Source organism: Gorilla gorilla, chromosome 5 (assembly GCF_029281585.2).
Source record: "Gorilla gorilla gorilla isolate KB3781 chromosome 5, NHGRI_mGorGor1-v2.1_pri, whole genome shotgun sequence".
Classification (NCBI taxonomy): Eukaryota; Metazoa; Chordata; class Mammalia; order Primates; family Hominidae; genus Gorilla; species Gorilla gorilla.
Window position 1 is genome coordinate 67,366,584 of NC_073229.2, and position 20,614 is coordinate 67,387,197.

Here is a 20,614-nt window from a genome sequence, read left to right on the forward strand (position 1 = left end):
GTGCAGGTCATAGCTGAACAAAAGGCAGCAGAAACCTCTGCAGACTTAAATGTCCCTGCCTGATAGTTTTGAAAAGAGTAGTGCTTCTCCCAGAATGGAGTTTGAGATCTGAGAAGGGACAGACTGCCTCCTGAAGTGGGTCCCTGACCCCCAAGTAGCCTAACTGGGAGGCACTCCCCAGTAGGGGCAGACTGACACCCACACGGCCGGGTACCCCTCTGGGACAAATCTTCCAGAGGAATGATCAGGCAGCAACATTTGCTGTTCAGCAGTATTCACTGTTCTGCAGCCTCTGCTGCTGATACCCAGGAAAACAGGGTCTGGAGTGGATCTTCAGCAAACTCCAACAGACCTGCAGCTGAAAGTCCTGACTGTTAGAAGGAAAACTAACAAACAGAAAGGACATCCACACCAAAACCCCATCTGTATGTCACCATCATCAAAGACCAAAGGTAGATAAAACCACAAAGATGGAGAAAAAACAGAACAGAAAAACAGAAAATTCTATAAATCAGAGTGCTTCTCCTCCTCCAAAGGAACGCAGTTCCTCACCAGCAACAGAACAAAGCTGGATGGAGAATAACTTTGACGAGTTGAGAGAAGGCTTCAGACGATCAAATTTCTCTGAGCTAAAGGAGGAAGTTTGAACCCATCGCAAAGAAACTAAAAACCTTGAAAAAAGATTAGACGAATGGCTAACTATAATAACCAACACAGAGAAGTCCTTAAAGGACCTGATGGAGCTGAAAACCATGGCACGAGAACTATGTGATGAATGCACAGGCTTCAGTAGCCGATTCGATCAACTGGAAGAAAGGGTATCAGTGATTGAAGATCAAATGAATGAAATGAAGTGAGAAGAGAAGTTTAGAGAAAAAAGAGTAAAAAGAAATGAACAAAGCCTCCAAGAAATATGGGACTATGTGAAAAGACCAAATGTACGTCTGATTGGTGTACCTGAAAGTGACGGGGAGAATGGAACTAAGTTGGAAAACACTCTGCGGGATATTATCCAGGAGAACTTCCCCAACCTAGCAAGGCAGGCCAACATTCAAATTCGGGAAATACAGAGAACTCCACAAAGATACTCCTCGAAAAGAGCAACTCCAAGACACATAATTGTCAGATTCACCAAAGTTGAAATGAAGGAAAAAACGTTAAGGGCAGCCAGAGAGAAAGGCTGGGTTACCCACAAAGGGAAGACCATCAGACTAACAGCAGATCTCTTGGCAGAAACTGCCAGAAGAGAGTGAAGGCCAATATTCAACATTCTTAAAGAAAAGAATTTTCAACCCAGAATTTCATATCCAGCCAAACTAAGCCTCATAAGTGAAAGAGAAATAAAATCCTTTACAGACAAACAAATGCTGGGAGATTTTGTCACCACCAGGCCTGCCCTAAAAGAGCTTCTGAAGGAAGCACTAAACATGGAAAAGAACAACTTGTACGAGCCACTGCAAAACCATACCAAATTGTAAAGACCATCGATGCTAGGAAGAAACTGCATCAACTAAAGAGAAAATAACCAGCTAACATCATAATGACAGGATCAAATTCACACATAACAATATTAACCTTAAATGTAAGTGGGTTAAATGCTCCAATTAAAAGACACAGACTGGCAAATTGGATGAAGAGTCAATACCCATCAGTGTGCTGTATTCAGGAAATCCATCTCACGTGCAGAAACACAAATAGGCTCAAAATAAAGGGATGAAGAAAGATCTACAAAGCAAATGGAAAACAAGAAAAGGCAGGGGTTGCAATCCTAGTCTCTGATAAAACAGACTTCAACCCAACAAAGATCAAAAGAGACAAAGAAGGCCATTACATAATGGTAAAGAGATTAATTCAACAAGAAGACCTAACTATCCTACATATATATGCACCCAATACAGGAGCACCCAGATTCATAAAGCAAGTCCTTAGAGACCTACAAAGAGACTTAGACTCCCACACATTAATAATGGGAGACTTTAACACCCCACTGTCAACATTAGACAGATCAACAAGACAGAAAGTTAACAAGGATATCCAGGAATTGAACTCAGCTCCGCACCAAGTGGACCTAATAGACATCTACAGAACTCTCCACCCGAAATCAACAGAATATACATTCTTCTCAGCACCACACCACACCTATTCCAAAATTGACAACATAGTTGGAAGTAAAGCACTCCTCAGCAAATGTAAAAGAACAGAAATCACAACAAACTGTCTCTCAGACCACAGTGCAATCAAACTAGAACTCAGGATTAAGAAACTCACTCAAAATTGCACAAATACATGGAAACTGAACAACCTGCTCCTGCATGACTACTGGGTACATAACAAAATGAAGGCAGAAATGAAGATGTTCTTTGAAACCAATGAGAACAAAGACACAACATACCAGAATCTCTGGGACACATTTAAAGCAGTATGTAGAGGGAAATTTATAGCACTAAATGCCCACAAGAGAAAGCAGGAAAGATCTAAAATTGACACCCTAACATCACAATTAAAAGAACTAGAGAAGCAAGAGCAAACACATTCAAAAGTTAGCAGAAGGCAAGAAATAACTAAGATCAGAGCAGAACTGAAAGAGATGAGACACGAAAAATCCTTCGAAAAATCCTTCAAAGAATCAATGAATCCAGGAGCTGGTTTTTCGACAAGATCAACAAAATTGATAGACCGCTAGCAAGACTAATAAAGAAGAAAAGAGAGAAGAATCAAATAGATGCAATAAAAAATGATAAAGGGGATATCACCACCAATCCCAGAGAAATACAAACTACCATCAGAGAATACTATAAACACCTCTACACAAATAAAATAGGAAATCTAGAAGAAATGGATAAATTCCTGGACACATACACCATCCCAAGACTACACCAGGAAGAAGTTGAATCTCTGAATAGACCAATAACAGGCTCTGAAATTGAGGCAATAATTAATAGCTTACCACCAAAAAAAGTCCAGGACCAGATGGATTCACAGCCGAATTCTACCAGAGGTACAAGGAGGAGCTGGTACCATTCCTTCTGAAACTATTCCAATCAATAGAAAAAGAGGGAATCCTCCCTAACTCATTTTATGAGGCTAGCATCAACCTGATACCAAAGCCTGGCAGAGACACAACCAAAAAAGAGAATTTTAGACCAATATCCCTGATGAACATCGATGCAAAAATCCTCAATAAAATACTGGCAAATCCAGTCCAGCAGCATATCAAAAAGCTTATCCACCATGATTAAGTGGGCTTCATCCCTGGGATGCAAGGCTGGTTCAACATATGCAAATCAATAAACGTAATCCAGCATATAAACAGAACCAATGACAAAAACCACATGATTATCTCAGTAGATGCAGAAAGGCTGTTGACAAAATTCAACAGCCCTTCATGCTAAAAACTCTCAATAAATTAGGTATTGATGGGACATATCTCAAAATAATAGGAGCTATTTATGACAAACCCACAGCAAATATCATACTGAATGGACAAAAACTGGAAGCATTCCCTCTGAAAAGTGGCACAAGACAGGGATGCCCTCTCTCACCACTCCTATTCAAAATAGTGTTGGAAGTTCTGGCCAGGTCAATCAGGCAGGAGAAAGAAATAAAGGGTATTCAATTAGGAAAAGAGGAAGTCAAATTGTCCCTGTTTGCAGATGACATGATTGTATATCTAGAAAACCCCATCGTCTCAGCCCAAAATCTCCTTAAGCTGATAAGCAACTTCAGCAGTCTCAGGATACAAAATCAATGTGCAAAAATCAAAAGCATTCTTATACACCAACAACAGACAAACAGAGAGCCAAATCATGAGTGAACTCCCATTCACAATTGCTACAGAGAGAATAAAATACCTAGGAATCCAACTTACAAGGGATGTGAAGGACCTCTTCAAGGAGAACTACAAACCGCTGCTCAACGAAATAAAAGAGGATACAAACAAATGGAAGAACATTCCATACTCATGGGTAGGAAGAATCAATATCATGAAAATCCCATGCTGCCCAAGGTAATTTTTAGATTCAATGCCATCCCCATCAAGCTACCAATGACTTTCTTCACAGAACTCGAAAAAAACACTTTGAAGTTCATATGGAACCAAAAAAGAGCCCCCATTGCCAAGTCAATCCTAAGCGAAAAGAACAAAGCTGGAGGCATCACACTACCTGACTTCAAACTATACTACAAGGCTATAGTAACCAAAACAGCATGGTACTTTTTACCAAAACAGAGATATAGACCAACGGAACAGAACAGAGCCCTCAGAAATAATACCACACATCTACAACCATCTGATCTTTGACAAACCTGACAAAAGCAAGAAATGGGGAAAGGATTCCCTATTTAATAAATGGTGCTGGGAAAACTGGCCAGCCATATGTAGAAAGCTGAAACTGGATCCCTTCCTTACACCTTACACAAAAATTAATTCAAGATGGATTAAAGACTTAAATGTTAGACCTAAAACCTTAAAAACCCTAGAAGAATACCTAGGCAATACCATTCAGGACATAGGCATGGGCAAGGACTTCATGCCTAAAACACCAAAAGCAATGGCAACAAAAGCCAAAATTGACAAATGGGATCTAATTAAACTAAAGAGCTTCTGCACAGCAAAAGAAACTACCATCAGAATGAACAGGCAACCTACAGAATGGGAGAAAATTTCTGCAATCTACTCATCTGACAAAGGGCTAATATCCAGAATCTACAAAGAACTTAAACAAATTTACAAGAAAAAAACAAATAACCCCATCAACAAGTGGGCAAAGGATATGAACAGACACTTCTCAAAAGAAGACATTTATGCAGCCAACAGACCCATGAAAAAATGCTCATCATCACTGGTCATCAGAGAAATGCAAATCAAAACCACAATGAGATACCATCTCACACCAGTTGGAATGGTGATCATTAAAAAGTCAGGAAAGAACAGGTGCTGGAGAGGATGTGGAGAAATAGGAACACTTTTACACTGTTGGTGGGACTGTAAACTAGTTCAACCATTGTGGAAGACAGTGTGGCGATTCCTCAGGGATCTAGAACTAGAAATACCATTTGACCCAGCCATCCTATTACTGGGTATATGCCCAAAGGATTGTAAATCATGCTGCTATAAAGACACATGCACACGTATGTTTATTGCAGCACTATTCACAATAGCAAAGACTTGGAACCAACCCAAATGTCCATCAATGATAGACTGGATTAAGAAAATGTGGCACATATACACCATGGAATACTATGCAGCCATAAAAAAGGATGAGTTCATGTCCTTTGTAGGGACATGGATGAAGCTGGAAACCATCATTCTCAGCAAACTATTGCAAGGACAAAACACCAAACGTCGCATGTTCTCACTCATAGGTGGGAATTGAACAATGAGAACACTTGGACACAGGAAGGGGAACATCACACACTGGGGCCTGTTTTGTGGTGGGGGGAGGGGGGAGGGATAGCATTAGGAGATATACCTAATGTAAATGACGAGTTAATGGGTGCAGCACACCAACAAGTCACATGTGTACATATGTAACAAACCTGCACGTTGTGCACATGTACCCTAGAACTTAAAGTGTAATAAAAATTATATATATAAAATAAAATAAAATAAAAGAAGTCAACTATGTCAAGTAATATACATGAATAAAATATAAGTTATATAATTTTTTTCAAGGAATAAAATATTAAATAATCCACTCTTAGTTATAATTTTTAAGTTCATTCAGAAGCTGGTGTTCTGTTAATTATGGTAGGGCTGATTTCCTTGTTGATACCTAGATACATCCTGGGAAGATTTCATGACTCCAAGGCTAGAAGAAAAATCTTTAAAAGCTTCCAGATAGAAAAAATAAGTTATTTGATTTTCTTAAAAATGATTTTTTGACGATGTCAGTTATCTTTTCTAAAATTTAACTTTTTACAACATTCTATAATGAGACATTCACTTGATTTTTTAAAAATAGCAAATACATGATAAATATTTAAATTGAGTGTGGACTAAATATGAAGTGTGTGTGTGTACACGTGTGTGCTTGTTACTGACATGAATTCCAACTACCAAAGAAAGGAGAGTCAAAGACTGATGTTTTATTTTATAACAATATTTAATTATTGGACATTTTATGCAAAATGGACTTTGATCAGATAGCATTTGAGCTCGTTGCAAATAGTCAACATGCAAAAGGAATTAAGAATAATATTCATGCAAGGATACAACATTACTAACTAGACTATTTTTAAAATAAAAAGCACCACCTAAAATCATCATATTACTACTTTACACACATGCATTTCTTTAATTTTTTTTTTACATAGATTTCTCACATCTATTCTTGCTTCATGGGTTTCAGTTTTATAATTTTTGGGATTGAAGACATAGTGTCTACATTAAGAAACTGACATGTTTACTCTGTATTTACTCACTGCCAAAAGCATTTTGGGAATCCTGGAGAAGATCTATTTGATTATCTGTTTTATGAGTTACATCCCCTCAATTAATCATTGAAGAACAAGAGACAGCATCAGACATAAGGACATTTTTACACTGGCCATTTGGGACTTAGGATCTATTCACTCTGGTCCATACTCTCTCTGGTTACTCCCTTTTTGTTTATTTGGACTTGATTCTGGATAATGGGAAAGGAAGCTGGAGAGCAGGAATGGTGTTTAGACTTCAGGTTCCAGCTGGCTGTGGTCATCATGTCCATGGAACTGATTGTCAAGTTATCTCGCCTTAGGGACCTTTAAAAAAACAAGTTTGAGGGCACTTAATAGTTTATTTCACTGTTCTTGTCAGAAATTAGTATTGAAACAAAAATATTTTTGGTAATTATTATTCAAGCTTGGAAAGAACTGGGAATAAAAATTGTTTGAGTTGAAGAAAAATAAAAGAATAAAACATTTATCTCACCCACCCTGACTACATTCCCGCTTTTCCAAACTCATTCTCTCTGAAATTTTGCTGAAAACACCCAAACATCTATCCCTCTCAAGCTTTGCGGGAAATAATTTGGGAAAAAGTATCAATAGAGTAAAGAGAAACTGGAGGATAGAAAGAGGCTGATATTTTGTTATTCATAGGACCTCTTGATGTGTACTCACTCAAATTCTTCAACCTTATATATTTCACTTGCTTTTGACTACTTTTACGTATAGCATAGTTTAAAATTATGTTAAATTTCTTTTGTTTTTTTTTTTGTTTTTAACCAAATAAACCTGTGGACTATATATGGTATAAAATCTCACACTATTTCTGAGAATTCGTATTATTTTTACGAATAGCTTTTTATGGCTCTCAGAGGAGTGAAACAACATTTACTAACTAAATTCTTTTCTTTCTTTCTTTCTGTCTTTCTGTCTTTCTTTCTTTCTTTCTCTTTCCTTCTGCTTTAGAAAATACCATAACTTCTGATTTTATCTGGCTAGGCACATCATCTCAATTTCTCTCTATAAATAGGTAGTTCATTCAGTTTCTTTTCATTTATTTATTTTTTCTTTCACACTTGACATCCCATTGAAAGAAAAATTTTAAATTTATTATTTATAATTTTTGTAGAGAGTTGCCCAGGCTGGACCCAAACTCCTGGCATCAAACAATCCTCCAGCCTCAGCCGCCCAAAGTGCTGAGATTGCATGTGTGAGCTACCTACCATGCCAGGCTAACTCAATTTCATCACACCTATGCACACAGATATCTAGGCTTGAAGTGAGTAAAGCTTTCACTAATGGAGTCATCGTTCACATTCTTGTTTAGAATACTGTACAGTACCTTCCAATAAACAGAATCATCATAGCAGTCCTGGTCAGATGGCTGTCCCCAGAGAGGCAACTTTAGAATTAAACCTGTGACGTTAGAGGGAAAATGAGTCATGTTGTGACGCTGAAGAGGAAAATCTACTTGCATAGTAGTTTATATACCATTATAAAATCATCCCCTTTAAATGACATAATTACTGCCAGAAGTTTAGAACATTTTTGAATTTAGCAATTGACTTGCTCATTAATTATCTTCTGTAAATAATCTGAGAGCATAAGATACAGGGAAGTGTTCACTTTTTATGCTGACCTGTCATCAGACCTCCAACAACTGCTGTTCCGATAGAGGAACCCAGTGCAGCCGCCTGCATGGCCATAGACCTAAGGAAGCAAACAAAAAAGAATCAGTGTCTTTCCTGGATCTCAGCCAAAGAAAGTCTCGCTCGCTGAGGGTGTGGATGACTGCCATCTTCAGGCTAGAGTGTAACATTACACAGCAGCAAATTAAGCATTTGTTACAATTTTTCTTTCATATTCTTATTTTCTTTGAAACTCTTGAGCAGTGTTAGAAAATTCTGAGATACACCTTAAAGAAGAGAATCATCTTTTAATGTAAACTTTGAAAATAAGACTTTCCTTAGGGAGGGTTTAGCACTCTCAAAAAATTGATACCTGATCTGATTCATTTAATAAACATTGAGTATCCACTCTCTGTCAGTTTCTTTTCTAGGAACAGAGGATAGAGTAATATATAAAACAACATGAGCTACTAAAACTAATTTCAGCATATATTGTAGAGATAGCTCATTGAAGATATTCAAGTATATCTCTATATGTCATCTTAGAAGTCATTGCCTTAAACTGAAATTAGTAAAAAATACTTTGTAATTTTGAGAATGAAAGAATGTGATAAAAGGCCATTGAAGTGCATAAAGGTGTTATATGAATGACAAATGACCTAGGAATGTGGGGATCTTCTTAGCACAGCAGCTTACTCATAGCAGACAATAAAGAGTTGTTGAAAGACTGAATGAGTGACTCCAAAGAATAAAACAATTGGAAAATGAGAGTTTTTTTGGTCTTCCAGTCTCATCATCCAAGGGAGAGGATGCACTAAATTCAGATTCCTTTTTTTCTCCTTATCTGAAGGGTTTACATATTTTAATATATAAAAAAACTGCACAAGTAACATATCATTGTGAAAACATTAGAAACTGCAGATAACAAAAAGAAGCAGAAAAGTTTAATATCCCTCAGATTGTATCAGAATAAAAATGTAAAATAAAAACATGTATTTTTATAAAAATGCAATCTTACTATATTACTTATTTTCACATTAAATATGTTTTAGGGGTCCGTTTATGTGAGTCAGTGTAGATCTGGACCATAGTTTGAATTGTGCAAAGTATTGGTTGCTTCCAGTGTTTCATATTTTTAAAAATGCTGTGAGAACATCTCCTCTGAACATGCTTATGAACTTGTCTGATTATTTTCCTAACATAAAACCTATCTAGAAATGAGAATATTAGTAAAAGGCTGCATAAACCTCTTTTTTTTGAGACGGAGTCTCGCTCTGTTGCCAGGCTAGAGTGAAGTGAGGTGATCTCAGCTCACTGCTATCTCCTCCCCACATTCAAGCAATTCTTCTGACTCAGCCTTGCAAGTAGCTGGGATTATAGGCACCCACCACCATGCCGGGTACTTTTTGTGTTTTTAGTAGAGATGGGGTTTCACCATATTGGCCAGGCTGGTCTCAAACTCCTGACCTCAGATGATCCACCTGCCTCGGCCTCCCAAAGTGCTAGGATTACAGGCTTGAGCCACCGCGTCCGGTCTATATACTTCTTAAGAACTTTTCCAAATAGAAAATTGTACAATTTATATTCCAATTTTTTACTTTAGCCATTATTCAGTATTATTATTATTATTAATTCATTCATGCTTTATCACTTTGATAAGTGAAAAACTGGTAGCTTGTTTTAATTTGCATTTCTTTGATTATGAGTGAAGTTGAGTATTTTATATATACTTATTTGATTTTCTTCTTTTGTAAATTTCCTGTTAATTTTACAGGAATTTGCCAAGATCTTTTACAAGGTCGTAAAAGATATTTTTGATAACAAGTGTTCTGTGATCAAATAAACTTGGAAAACACTGACTTATACAAAATTAACAGCATTACTAGAGTTATGCTGCTATAATTTGCAAAAACATCCCTTAAGAATATTAACTTTCCCTTGTTCTATGCTTACCAAAACCCTAATTTGCATTTTAATATTCTGAATAGACACATGTAAGTAGTTTGGTTCTCAGGCAGTATTTTATTTGGTGTGAGATATGTAAATTTTACCGACGTGAATGCACCTTCAAGGCTTGCCCCCCTTCCCCTCTTCTGATATTCCTCTGCCTCCTACCCCCACCAACGAATAAATTGAGATGTTTCTAAACCTGAATTCCCAAGGACCAGACCCTCAACCATGAGACTTAACCAATGTCTGACCACCCAGTGAGGCCTCCTCTTTGAGAGCCAGATAGACTTGTTTTATTGCATCTGTGAAACTGGTCTAGGCATGATGCTCAAGAATTCTTAATCATAGGCACCTCTTAGGGTGTTTGCACAGTGTATGCACACTCCATCACTGAGGAGTTGAGCTCATTCACACATGCTTTTATCATGCTTACTTTGCATTAAAATATTTTAGTGTTTGATCTCTACAGTCTCAGGAACTGAAAAAGATGTGCATATTCTGGAGCTGTCCTCTAAATTTGCAAAAAGGGTTAAAAAATACAGAAGAAATGTGTCAACTGTACACATGAAGAAGGAAGCAAACTACTTAGTAGGAAATATGATTAAATGCATTTTTCAAGTATTTATTATTATTGATCTCAACAGGGTTAAATTTTAATCTGCTAAAACTGAAGATAAGATTTTTCTTTTTAAATTATGCACCTCTAGTTAGTGATCATTCAGACATTTCTAGACACACATTTCCCTCTTCTTCATGCTTTCAATTGGATTTAAAAATTGAGCATTCTGCTATGCAGCCATAAAAAAAAATGGGTTAATGTCCTTTGCAGGGACATGGATGAAGCTGGAAACCATCATTCTCAGCACACTAACACAGGAACAGAAAACCAAACACTGCATATTCTCACTTATAAGTGGGAGTTGAACAGTGAGAACACATGGACACAGGGAGGAGAACATCACACAGCCGGACCTGGTGGGGGTTGGGGTACAAGGGGACAGAGAGCATTAGGACAAATACCTACTGCACACGGGGCTTAAAACCTAGATGACTGGCTGATGGGTGCAGCAAACCACCAAGACACATGTATACCTATGTAATAAACCTGCACATTCTGCACATGTATCCAGAACTTAAAGTACACACAATTTAAAAAAATTAAGCATTCTGATTTCTCTTTATTTACTCTGTGTGATCTGGACTCTATGATCTTCTCAGCTTTTTCACATGGATGACATTCATACCAAATTGCTCCAATATTGTGGCATCCCTTCCATTCTCTGGGGTTTGCTTGATAGTTGTTTTTCCTCTGGTCATTTAAGTAAACATTTATACCCAACTTAGGAAAGAATCTACGTCTGATAGAACTAGAAGGGATTTTGGAGAATAAATACTCCAATCTTCTTATTTTACAGAGGAGAAGACTGAAAACCAGAAATGCTGAGTGATACCTCAGAGGTCACATAACTAGTTAGTAGCAGAGTTGGGGCCATATACCAGTGTTGTTGATTCTGCAGAACCAACTGCTTTCTGTATTACTCCAACTCATCCTTCTTTGTGTGGATTGGATGGAACTGACTGTTCAGCTCATCATATGTGCCTCCTCCTCTATTTTGGAGAGATCAAGAAAAAGACTAAACCTTCTATAATCTGACTGTGATTATCAAATTTCCCTGTCTGCTAGGAGACAATTGTTTCTGGTAAAGACATTTAAAATAACATTGTTAATTTTTTTAAATTAACAATTTCAGTTAAGATGCCTCTTCCAATATAATTTTATTCTAATGATCTTCTCTCACGTGAGTCTCTTTGGCTCCAGTAAAGACAATACAAACTATGGCCAGAACAGCTAAAATGAAAACTCTCCCATTTCTCGGAGTGAGAGAAAACATCATGGGACCACAGGGGCTGAAAAACCCATTCTTTTACTCACGTGTTGGAGGCGCCCATTGCTACTGCCACAATGCCTGCAAGGCCTCCCACTACACCAGGTAAGCCGTGGAGGTTATGGACCCCACATGTATCATGGATCCTCAGTTTAGTAGTAAAAAGTGGCTAAAATTATAAAAGGAGGAAGGTTTATTATTTAGTTAAACATATAGAACTCTAGAACTGAAACAGAGCTATAGCTGGGCTCTATTCTTCCTTGGAGAAGAATTATTTTATAAATAATTTTTTATGTACATTTAAGGTATACAACATGATGTTATGAGATACATATAGAGAGAAAAAGGTCACTATAGTGAAGTATATTCACGTCTCCAACATCTTACATAGTTACTTTTTTTTTGTTTTTTTTTGTGGTAAGAGTAGCTAAAAATCTCCTCATTTAGAATAAATTCTATGTACAGATATACAGTACAATTTTACTACCTATAATGCTCATGCTGTGAATTAGCGCTCTAGGCATATTCCTCCTGTATTTCTGCTACTTTGCATTCTCTGAACTACATCTCCCCATTTCCTTCTCCACCCAGAAGAAATTTTATGTAGAGCACAGTTCTCCATCCATATCTGAAGTCCACTTAAAGTTAAAGGATTTGAATATATAGTTGTGGCAAAACTGCCCATTTCAGTCTTTAGTGGATGGGTTTGAAGGGAGTCATTTCACATCCTACTCCTTCTCACCTACTGATGACATCCTAAATCTCTCTCTCTTTTTTTTTTTTCTTTTCAGACGGAGTCTCACTCCATTGCCCAGGCTGGAGGGTAATGGCGCCATCTCGGCTCACTGCAACCTCCGCCTCCCGGGTTCAAGTGATTCTCCTGCCTTAGCCTCCCCAGTAGCTGGGATTACAGGTACCCGCCACCATGCCCAGCTAATTTTTGTATTTTTTTTTTTTTTTTTTAGCAGAGACGGGGGTTTCACCATGTTGTCCAGGCTGGTCTCGAACTCCTGACCTCAGGTGATCTGCCTGCCTCAGCCTCCCAAAGTGCTGGGATTATAGCTGTGAGCCACCATGGTTGGCCGACATCCTAAATCTCTTGAAAGAGCAGAGTCCTTAATTACATAAGACAAATAACAACAACAACTTCAGTGGAACAGTCCCAAAGGAAAGTAATGCCCATGTACTTAATATTTAATTCAAACTGAATTATAAATAATTGATACTGGATTCTTTCCTGTTACACAGAAGTCAGGGCAGAGTAGAACCACTGAACCACTGAAATGGGAGTGGTATTTCCAAAAAGAAGGCAAATGGCCTCCAAATAATAATGTTTATAAAATAAAACTCAGTAGCTTTTTTCTGCTGGTGGGACATGTGAGAAAAATGGTGCAGATTCAGAGTTTGACTCAGAACATCTGCTGTACTTACAGTCAGGAACTTGTATCCAAGCACAGAGACCATTCCTGCAATGCTCCCAATAATCATAGAACCAAATGGGTGAATTGCCATATCCGCACAAGTGCCCACAGCAACTCCTCCAGCAAGGGTGGCATTCTGAATGTGAACCTGTGTGAGCGGCAGAAACATAAATGAGGTGAGCTGGATGATGGAGAATTCAGAAGGATCAGAGGATTCTAGAGTTCAAGAGACCCACATCACATTCTTCAGTTGAAAGGGCTATTGGTTCTTTTTTAGAAAGAGGGTTGTTTGGATTTATAGAAGGCCTTTCTTTCAAGAAGTTGACATTTGGTATCTTTCTTGCCAGTCACTTGGTAGTGAATGAGTAATCAGCTTAACTCTTTAAGGCCAGTGGTGGAAGGCATTTGAGAAAATCAAAAGATGTTGTAGTGGGAGGGTAGGAGTGTTTAAAGCAAATATTCTCGCAATGTTTTGTCTATTTATGCAGTTTTCGGAACACATTTGTGGTTATCATGAACCAAAAGATGACTATGGCCACCTTGTGTTTTGTAGTCTGTGATATTCCAATATTCAAAGAGGAAATGTAGAGACATTGAAATGTACACATTACATATGAAAGACAATAGTTTTTGCAAACGTCACTGGATTGAGGACATTTGAGGATGAAGGAAAGAGGAATTGATTTTTTTTTTTTTTTCGAGATGGAGTCTTGCTCTGTCTCCCAGGCTGGAGTGCAGTGGCGCGATCTTGGCTCACTGCAACCTCCACCTCCTGGGTTCAAGTGATTCTCCTGCCTCAGCCTCTCTAGTAGCTGGGATTACAGGTGCACGCCACCATGTCCAGCTAATTTTTGTATTTTTAGTAGAGATGGGGTTTCGCCATGTTGGCCAGGCTGTTCTGGAATGCCTGACCTCAGATGATCCACCCACCTTGGCCTCCCAAAGCACTGGGATTACAGGCATGAACCACTGTGCCCGGCCAGGAATCAATTTTTGTTTAGCAGAATTTCTCAGAAAAATTGCAGTCTGGCTGTTCTGTCTGAGAAGCAGAGGTCATCAGTACTTTTAAAAGAGAAACACTGAACTGTGCGATTTTTCCTTTTCATTGTTTTTAATGACCTCTCATGAGACAATTTGTGGATAAATAAGATACATGCCCTCAGCTATGCTTAAAAAATAAATTACAATAGCATTTTCCTCCCCAATCCACCCCACCTGCCCCACCCAGCTAGAAGGGTAGACTGGCTGATCTGAGGGTTACTCCTTTACTGGTGTTTCTCTAGCTCATAGGCAAGAAACTCAAGAGACCAATTTGGGGGAATTTAAAAAATATTTTATTTTGAACTAATTGCAGACACATAAAAGTTGTAAAAATGCTACAGAATGTTTCCATATATCCCTCATCCAGTTTCTCAAATAAGATGTTAATCTTACATAAACATGGAAACGAAATTAGCATTGATAAAATACTGTTGAAGACATTTGAATTTCACCGTTATTCTTACTGAAATTTTTTCTAGTATCCTATTGAAGACCCCACATTGCATTTAGTTGTTATTTCTTTGAGAGGAATGTTTGCAGTTGGGAGAATAGAATCAGTGTGCATCATCCCACTCTCTTTTTCTGCTGTTTGATAAATCTTGTTTCTAAGAAATCTTTTCTCAGAACTTGGGAGCAGTTAACTCTATTATTAAAGAAATATACCTCAAATCAAAGATTTTTACAAGACTACCTTCATTCTCTACTAGACTGTAAATTCCTTGAGAACATTTTTTAATCTTCCAGGATAAAAAATTTTTTTTCTTTTTTTTTTCTTTGTGAGATGGAGTTTCACTCTTGTTGCCTAGTCTGGAGTGCAATGGCATAATCTCGGCTCACTGCAACCTCCACCTCCCAGGTTCAAGTGATTCTCCTGTCTCAGCCTCCCGAGTAGCTGGGATGACAGGTGTCTGCCACCACGCCTGGCTAATTTTTTTTTTTTTTTTTTGTATTTTTAGTAGTCACAGGGTTTCTCCATGTTGGCCAGGCTTGTCTTGAACTCTTGACCTCAGGTAATTCCCCTGCCTAGGCCTCCCAAAGTGCTGGGATTACAGGCATGAGCCACTGCGCCCAGCCCAGGGTACAGATTTGATGAATAAGTGAATTAATGAATAAATGTTGCTGTTTTTAAAACATTGTACAAGGTCTGCTTCTGATTTGTCTTGAGAGTTCAGCAGTGATGCAGAAATTACCTACTATTTATCTGAGCAACTGTCAGTGTTGTGATGCAAAATTTCCATGAGGGCTAAGGCGGCACTTACCATGTTGAGCTTGCCTCGGTGCTCCACTAGGCTGGAGAAGGCAAAGGCTGTGAGCACACAGGCAGCGAGAGAGAAGTACGTGTTTACAATGGCCTTGCACTGTTTGTCTCCAGGTTCAGCAATGGCTGAGTTAAAGCTGGGCCAAAACATCCACAGAAAGAGAGTCCCTGTAGTGAACCAAAAGAGGGGATATTAGTTCTGAATATGGAAGACAGTCCAGAGGATGCAGTTTGCTTTATTTATTTATTTATTTGTTTGTTTATTTATTTTTGAGATGGAGTGTCCCTCTGTCGCCCAGGCTGGAGTGCAGTGGCTTGATCTCTGCTCACTGCAACTTCCACCTCCCAGGTTCAAGCAATTCTTCTGCTTCAGCCTCCTGAGTAGCTGGGATTACAGGTGCAGACTACCATGCCCACCTAATTTTTTTTTGTATTTTTAGTAGAGGCGGGGTTTCAGCATGTTGGTCAGGCTGGTCTCAAACTCCTGACCTCGTGATCCACCCGCCTCGGCCGCCCAAAGTGCTGGGATTACAGGCGTGAGCCACCACGCCCAGCCTGGAGGATGTAGTTTCCTTTGGCCACTGACAATGTCTCTGTTTAGTCTTGATTATCTACAGTTAAGAGAAAAGAGGAGAATTGAGCCAGCATAAAGTAGTATGCAAAAGATGCTCATTTTTTCAAAGTTTAATTGAATTTATTATTATTATTATTATTATTATTATTTAGAGATGGAGTCTCACTATGTTACCCAGGCTGGACTCAAACTCCTGGGCTCAAGTAATCCCACCTCAGCCTCCTGAGTAGCTGAGGCTACAATCGTTCACTACCATGCCTGGCTTGGATGTTCTTTTTGAGCATCTCACACCCTTGTTGAAGTTAACCTTCTCTGGTGCCTTTTCAAATAGATAAGATTCAAGCAACTTTATCCACACTCACCAATCATTGCAAACAAGTCTGAGTAGTATGCGGACTCTTCATTTTTATGCCCCTTTCTCAGTCCAGATCGATACAAGATGCCTGCTACAGCCAAGCCAAAGTAGGCCCCAAAGGCATGGATCGTCATTGATGCTCCAATGTCAGAGGCCTGAGGGACAAAATAGCATTCATATAAATAGAGGTGAACCTGAGACTCATTTATGGGAGGAAAGTCAATGAAAGAATTGCATTGTTGGTTAAACAACTTAAAAAAATTAAAGAGGGACAGAAAGATTGTGTCAGAGAAAGGGGGGTAAAACAGGGAGTAAAACAGAAATAGCACAGAATTTGGAGCCATACAGAACTGACTTTCAATCCTAGGTCAGTTACTTTCTTGCAATGTGACTTTAGACAAATTATTAAACATCTCTGATCTAAGGGTTCTATAAAATGGGGAAATATTACCCACTCTCAACAGAGTTTGTGGTGAGACTTAGATAAGAACATATTTCTAAAGTGCTAGTTCCCTGGTGGGCACACAAGACATGCGAGGTTACTTCTCTAGGTGATGGAGATTTTGAGTGAAATATGTATTGTTCAGCCTGGCCTGGTGGTGCACCCCTTGTAGTCCCAGCTACTGGGGAGGCTGAGGCAGGAGAATGACTTGAGCCTAGGAGTTTGAGGTTACAGTGAGCTATGATTGTCACATTGCACTCCAGCCTAGGTGACAAAGCAAGAACTAATCTCAAACCAAAAAAAAAAAAAGATACTGCTTGTGATACAAAACGAAGATGATATGTTCACTTGAAATTGCAGTTAAAGCTCACTTAATTGTAACTCAAGACTTGAAACTTCAAAAAACCAGAGTTTTTACCCATATTTTTTAAATTCTGCTCTATGATGACATGAAAACCAGCTGAGGTCCCAGATTCATTTCAAGAGATTTAGATTCCTCTTTAGGATATGATGTGGATTTGACCCAGTTTTCTACATTTCTTTCCTCTAGAGGGAATACTCAAAGGGTCAAATTGTACTTATAGACAGTAAGATGACACACATCTATTTATGAAAGATTTTCAAATTTAAGTAAAAAGGTCTTCTAGTTGTTGTTGCTTTGTTTACTAGACATAGACAGACCCAGTCCCCTTGAAGATCCACACTTGGTTGTAATGAGTCAAATATCTTCCCAGCATATATGATCTGTCTAGCAATCTTTAGCCTCCCAGCAACACTTAGTCCCTTCCCAGCTGGGAAACCTTGCCTTGCTTCACCAGGTGGCTTCAGGAAGATGGGAGGTGGCTATTAATCATGCTTGGACTTTCCAAATACCATGTGAGTCTGTGCCTATCTTGAAATGCTCACATATTTGTACGCAAAATAACCTTCTCTGTTTTTCCCTTTGGAACCATCAAATAAGTCTTCATTCAGCTAGCACACAGAGTTTACAGAGTCTTTATTAATCTGACCCACTTACTTTGGTGGTTTCATCTGGTATCAGTCAAGTCCTTTCACCTTACTCTAGAAGTTTTCTTTTAGTTCCTCATCACCAATTCAAGACTGGTTGTTGTTACCTTGGCTTAAAGAAATTTTCTCCCCATTAGTTACTTGAAAACTTCTAGGTATCTTTTAGGTCCAGTGTAACTGTCACTTACTCAGGGAACCCCTCCTTGATTCTACAATCTAATCTTCCAGTTACACTTTCTCATAGACCTACCCTACATATTTTTCGTAGCATGTATTGCAATTTATAATAACATTTGTGTGTTTGTGTCTTTGGGTGGGTGGATGAATGTGTAATTATTTATTTGGTTTCTGTCTCTCCCACTAGAGTGTAAGCTCTATAAAAACAGGAACTTTCATATTTTGTTTGTCATTGAGTCCCCAACATCTAGAAAGTTATCAAAAATATTTGCAGTTCAATTAATGTTAATAGAAATATAAACACAGTAACAAAGTACTAGAGTGCCCCTAAATGTTCTTTATTTATTTATTATTCCTGGGGGGAATCAATGAAATATTTGTGGAGAAAAAAGTTTGACTGAGGCCTTAACAAAAACCACTACAAGGTTTTACATAGGGCTATTCACCTAGTAGTAAAAATATAAAAAAGGAATTCATCATTGATAGGCAAAAGAAGAATTGAGGAATTAGAAAAATCTGGAGGTGAATTCAGACTCTGGCAAGCCATTCAGCATCTGTGATAATCAGTTTTTATGGTGTATACATGATAATAAAAATAATACCTACCATGCAGTGTTGTTGTGAAGATGAAATAAAATAATGTTTACAAAACTCCTAGTTTACAGTAGGCACTCAGTAAATGATGGTTATTGTTACTATTTGCTATGGTATCACTCTCACCAAGATTTACTCCCATACACCATAGACACACATTGTTTTTTTGTAGCCAGAACTGATGCCCAAAGCTAGGAAAGTATAAATTTTCTAACTCTTACCTTAAATATTTCACTAACCAGGTATTCATTGTGGGCAAAGAAAACAATTTCTAAAATTGTCATGATCAGCATTTGGGAGGGGCTCGTTTTTCCCAGGACAGCTCCAAAAGATATCAGAACTGTGGCTGCACTGAAGTCTGCATTTATCATGCTGAAGGGAAACAAGAATAAATTGAAGAGTAATGCACACCCAACATAAAACTGACCAAAGTGCAATCCCATCTCCCACCAGGCACATCCAGTGCTTCCCAGGCTTACTCATCATCTCCCACTTCCTTACGCCTCCTCTTTTTGACCAGACACTCTTTAGTTGCTCTAATGTATATATTTTAACTCACCTTTTATCTCATTTAGGGTTTTACTTTATATTCGTTGATCTAATAAGTGAATTATTTCCTGGGGTGTGTGTTTACTTTGCACAACAAGAATACATGTTTACATTTTAGAAACAATCTGAAAAATAACGAACGGGAAATTTTTGCTCCCTGTAGCTGAGATGGAAGGAATAATACTTTTATGGAAGAGGGTTTCTCATATCCTCAAAGTCAAACTAGAGAGGTTACAGACATGAGTGTATTATCCAGCTCAGTAGAGGAAGGCATTGATTCAGATTTTTGAATTTAAACAATTTTCTGTTGCATAAGGGAGGCAATTTGCCAGCCAGTACAGTAAATGACAGGGGACTACCAGAGAAACGATTGATTTGAAAATGAAATGGCTGATAAATAAAGAATTGTCTTAGTCTGCTTGGACTGCTATAACAAAATACCATAAACTGGGTTGTTTATAAATAACAGAAATCTATTTCTTATGGTTCTGGAGGCTGGGAAGCCCAAGATCAAGATGCTGACAGACTTGGTGTCTGATGAGGGCTCCCTTTCTGGTTGGTAGATGGTGCCTTCCAGCTGTGTTCTCACACAGTGGAAGGGGTCAGGAGTCTCCTGTGGACCTCTTTCACAAGGACACTGATCCCATTCATAAACACTCTGCCTTCATGACCTGGTCACCTCCCCAGTCCCCCACCTCTTAATATCATCATGTTGGAGGTTAAGAGTGTAATATATGAATTCTGGAGGATGCAAACATTCAGCCCATAGTAAGGATGCTCACTTTTTGATTCCAATGTTAAATTTCTGTCCCTGGCTTTGCAGGATTCCCTGTACAATAGTGCCCCACTGGAGGCCCAAAGCAGCAATGAGTAGGTTGAAACCCACACTGCTGAAGCCATATTTCTTCAGGAAGGTCATGAGGAAGCCAAACCCAACAAATATCATAACATGTACATCTTGGAACACTGGAAAAGAGGAAAGGAAAAAAATATCTGCATTAGGAGAGCATGAAGAAAGTACTGCATCATAGTATACCCCACTTATTAAGTGCTACCACCTTTGTATAACACACTAGGAAAAGAGAGCATTTAACTGGGAAGCAAAAGTCTTGTTCCAATGCCAGCTTGAGTACTTACTAACCAAGAGACTTTGGCAAGTTATTCAGTGTTGGAGCTTTTTATTGGGAAGACTATGCACTATTACAACAGTGTGTCTTTCATCCTGTCCCTGAGGAATTCTACATTGTTTTCCACCTGAGGACAGCGTTACAAAGCACAGAGCAAGCATCACCCCTTCTTGAAGAC

The 20,614-nt window shown here is 38.5% G+C and overlaps 1 protein-coding gene across 1 annotated transcript in view; it reads right to left on the minus strand.

Moving 5' to 3' along the window:
* Positions 1 to 6,660: 6,660 nt before the first annotated feature.
* RHAG (Rh associated glycoprotein) overlaps positions 6,661 to 20,614 on the minus strand; it is a 31,038-nt gene continuing 17,084 nt past the window's right edge. The window contains 9 exon segments of the mRNA NM_001279570.1: positions 6,661 to 6,741; positions 7,769 to 7,842; positions 8,066 to 8,136; positions 11,938 to 12,059; positions 13,322 to 13,459; positions 15,612 to 15,778; positions 16,547 to 16,694; positions 18,982 to 19,132; positions 20,092 to 20,275. Coding sequence (NP_001266499.1) covers positions 6,724 to 6,741; positions 7,769 to 7,842; positions 8,066 to 8,136; positions 11,938 to 12,059; positions 13,322 to 13,459; positions 15,612 to 15,778; positions 16,547 to 16,694; positions 18,982 to 19,132; positions 20,092 to 20,275 — 1,073 coding nt within the window. The 3' untranslated portion in view covers positions 6,661 to 6,723.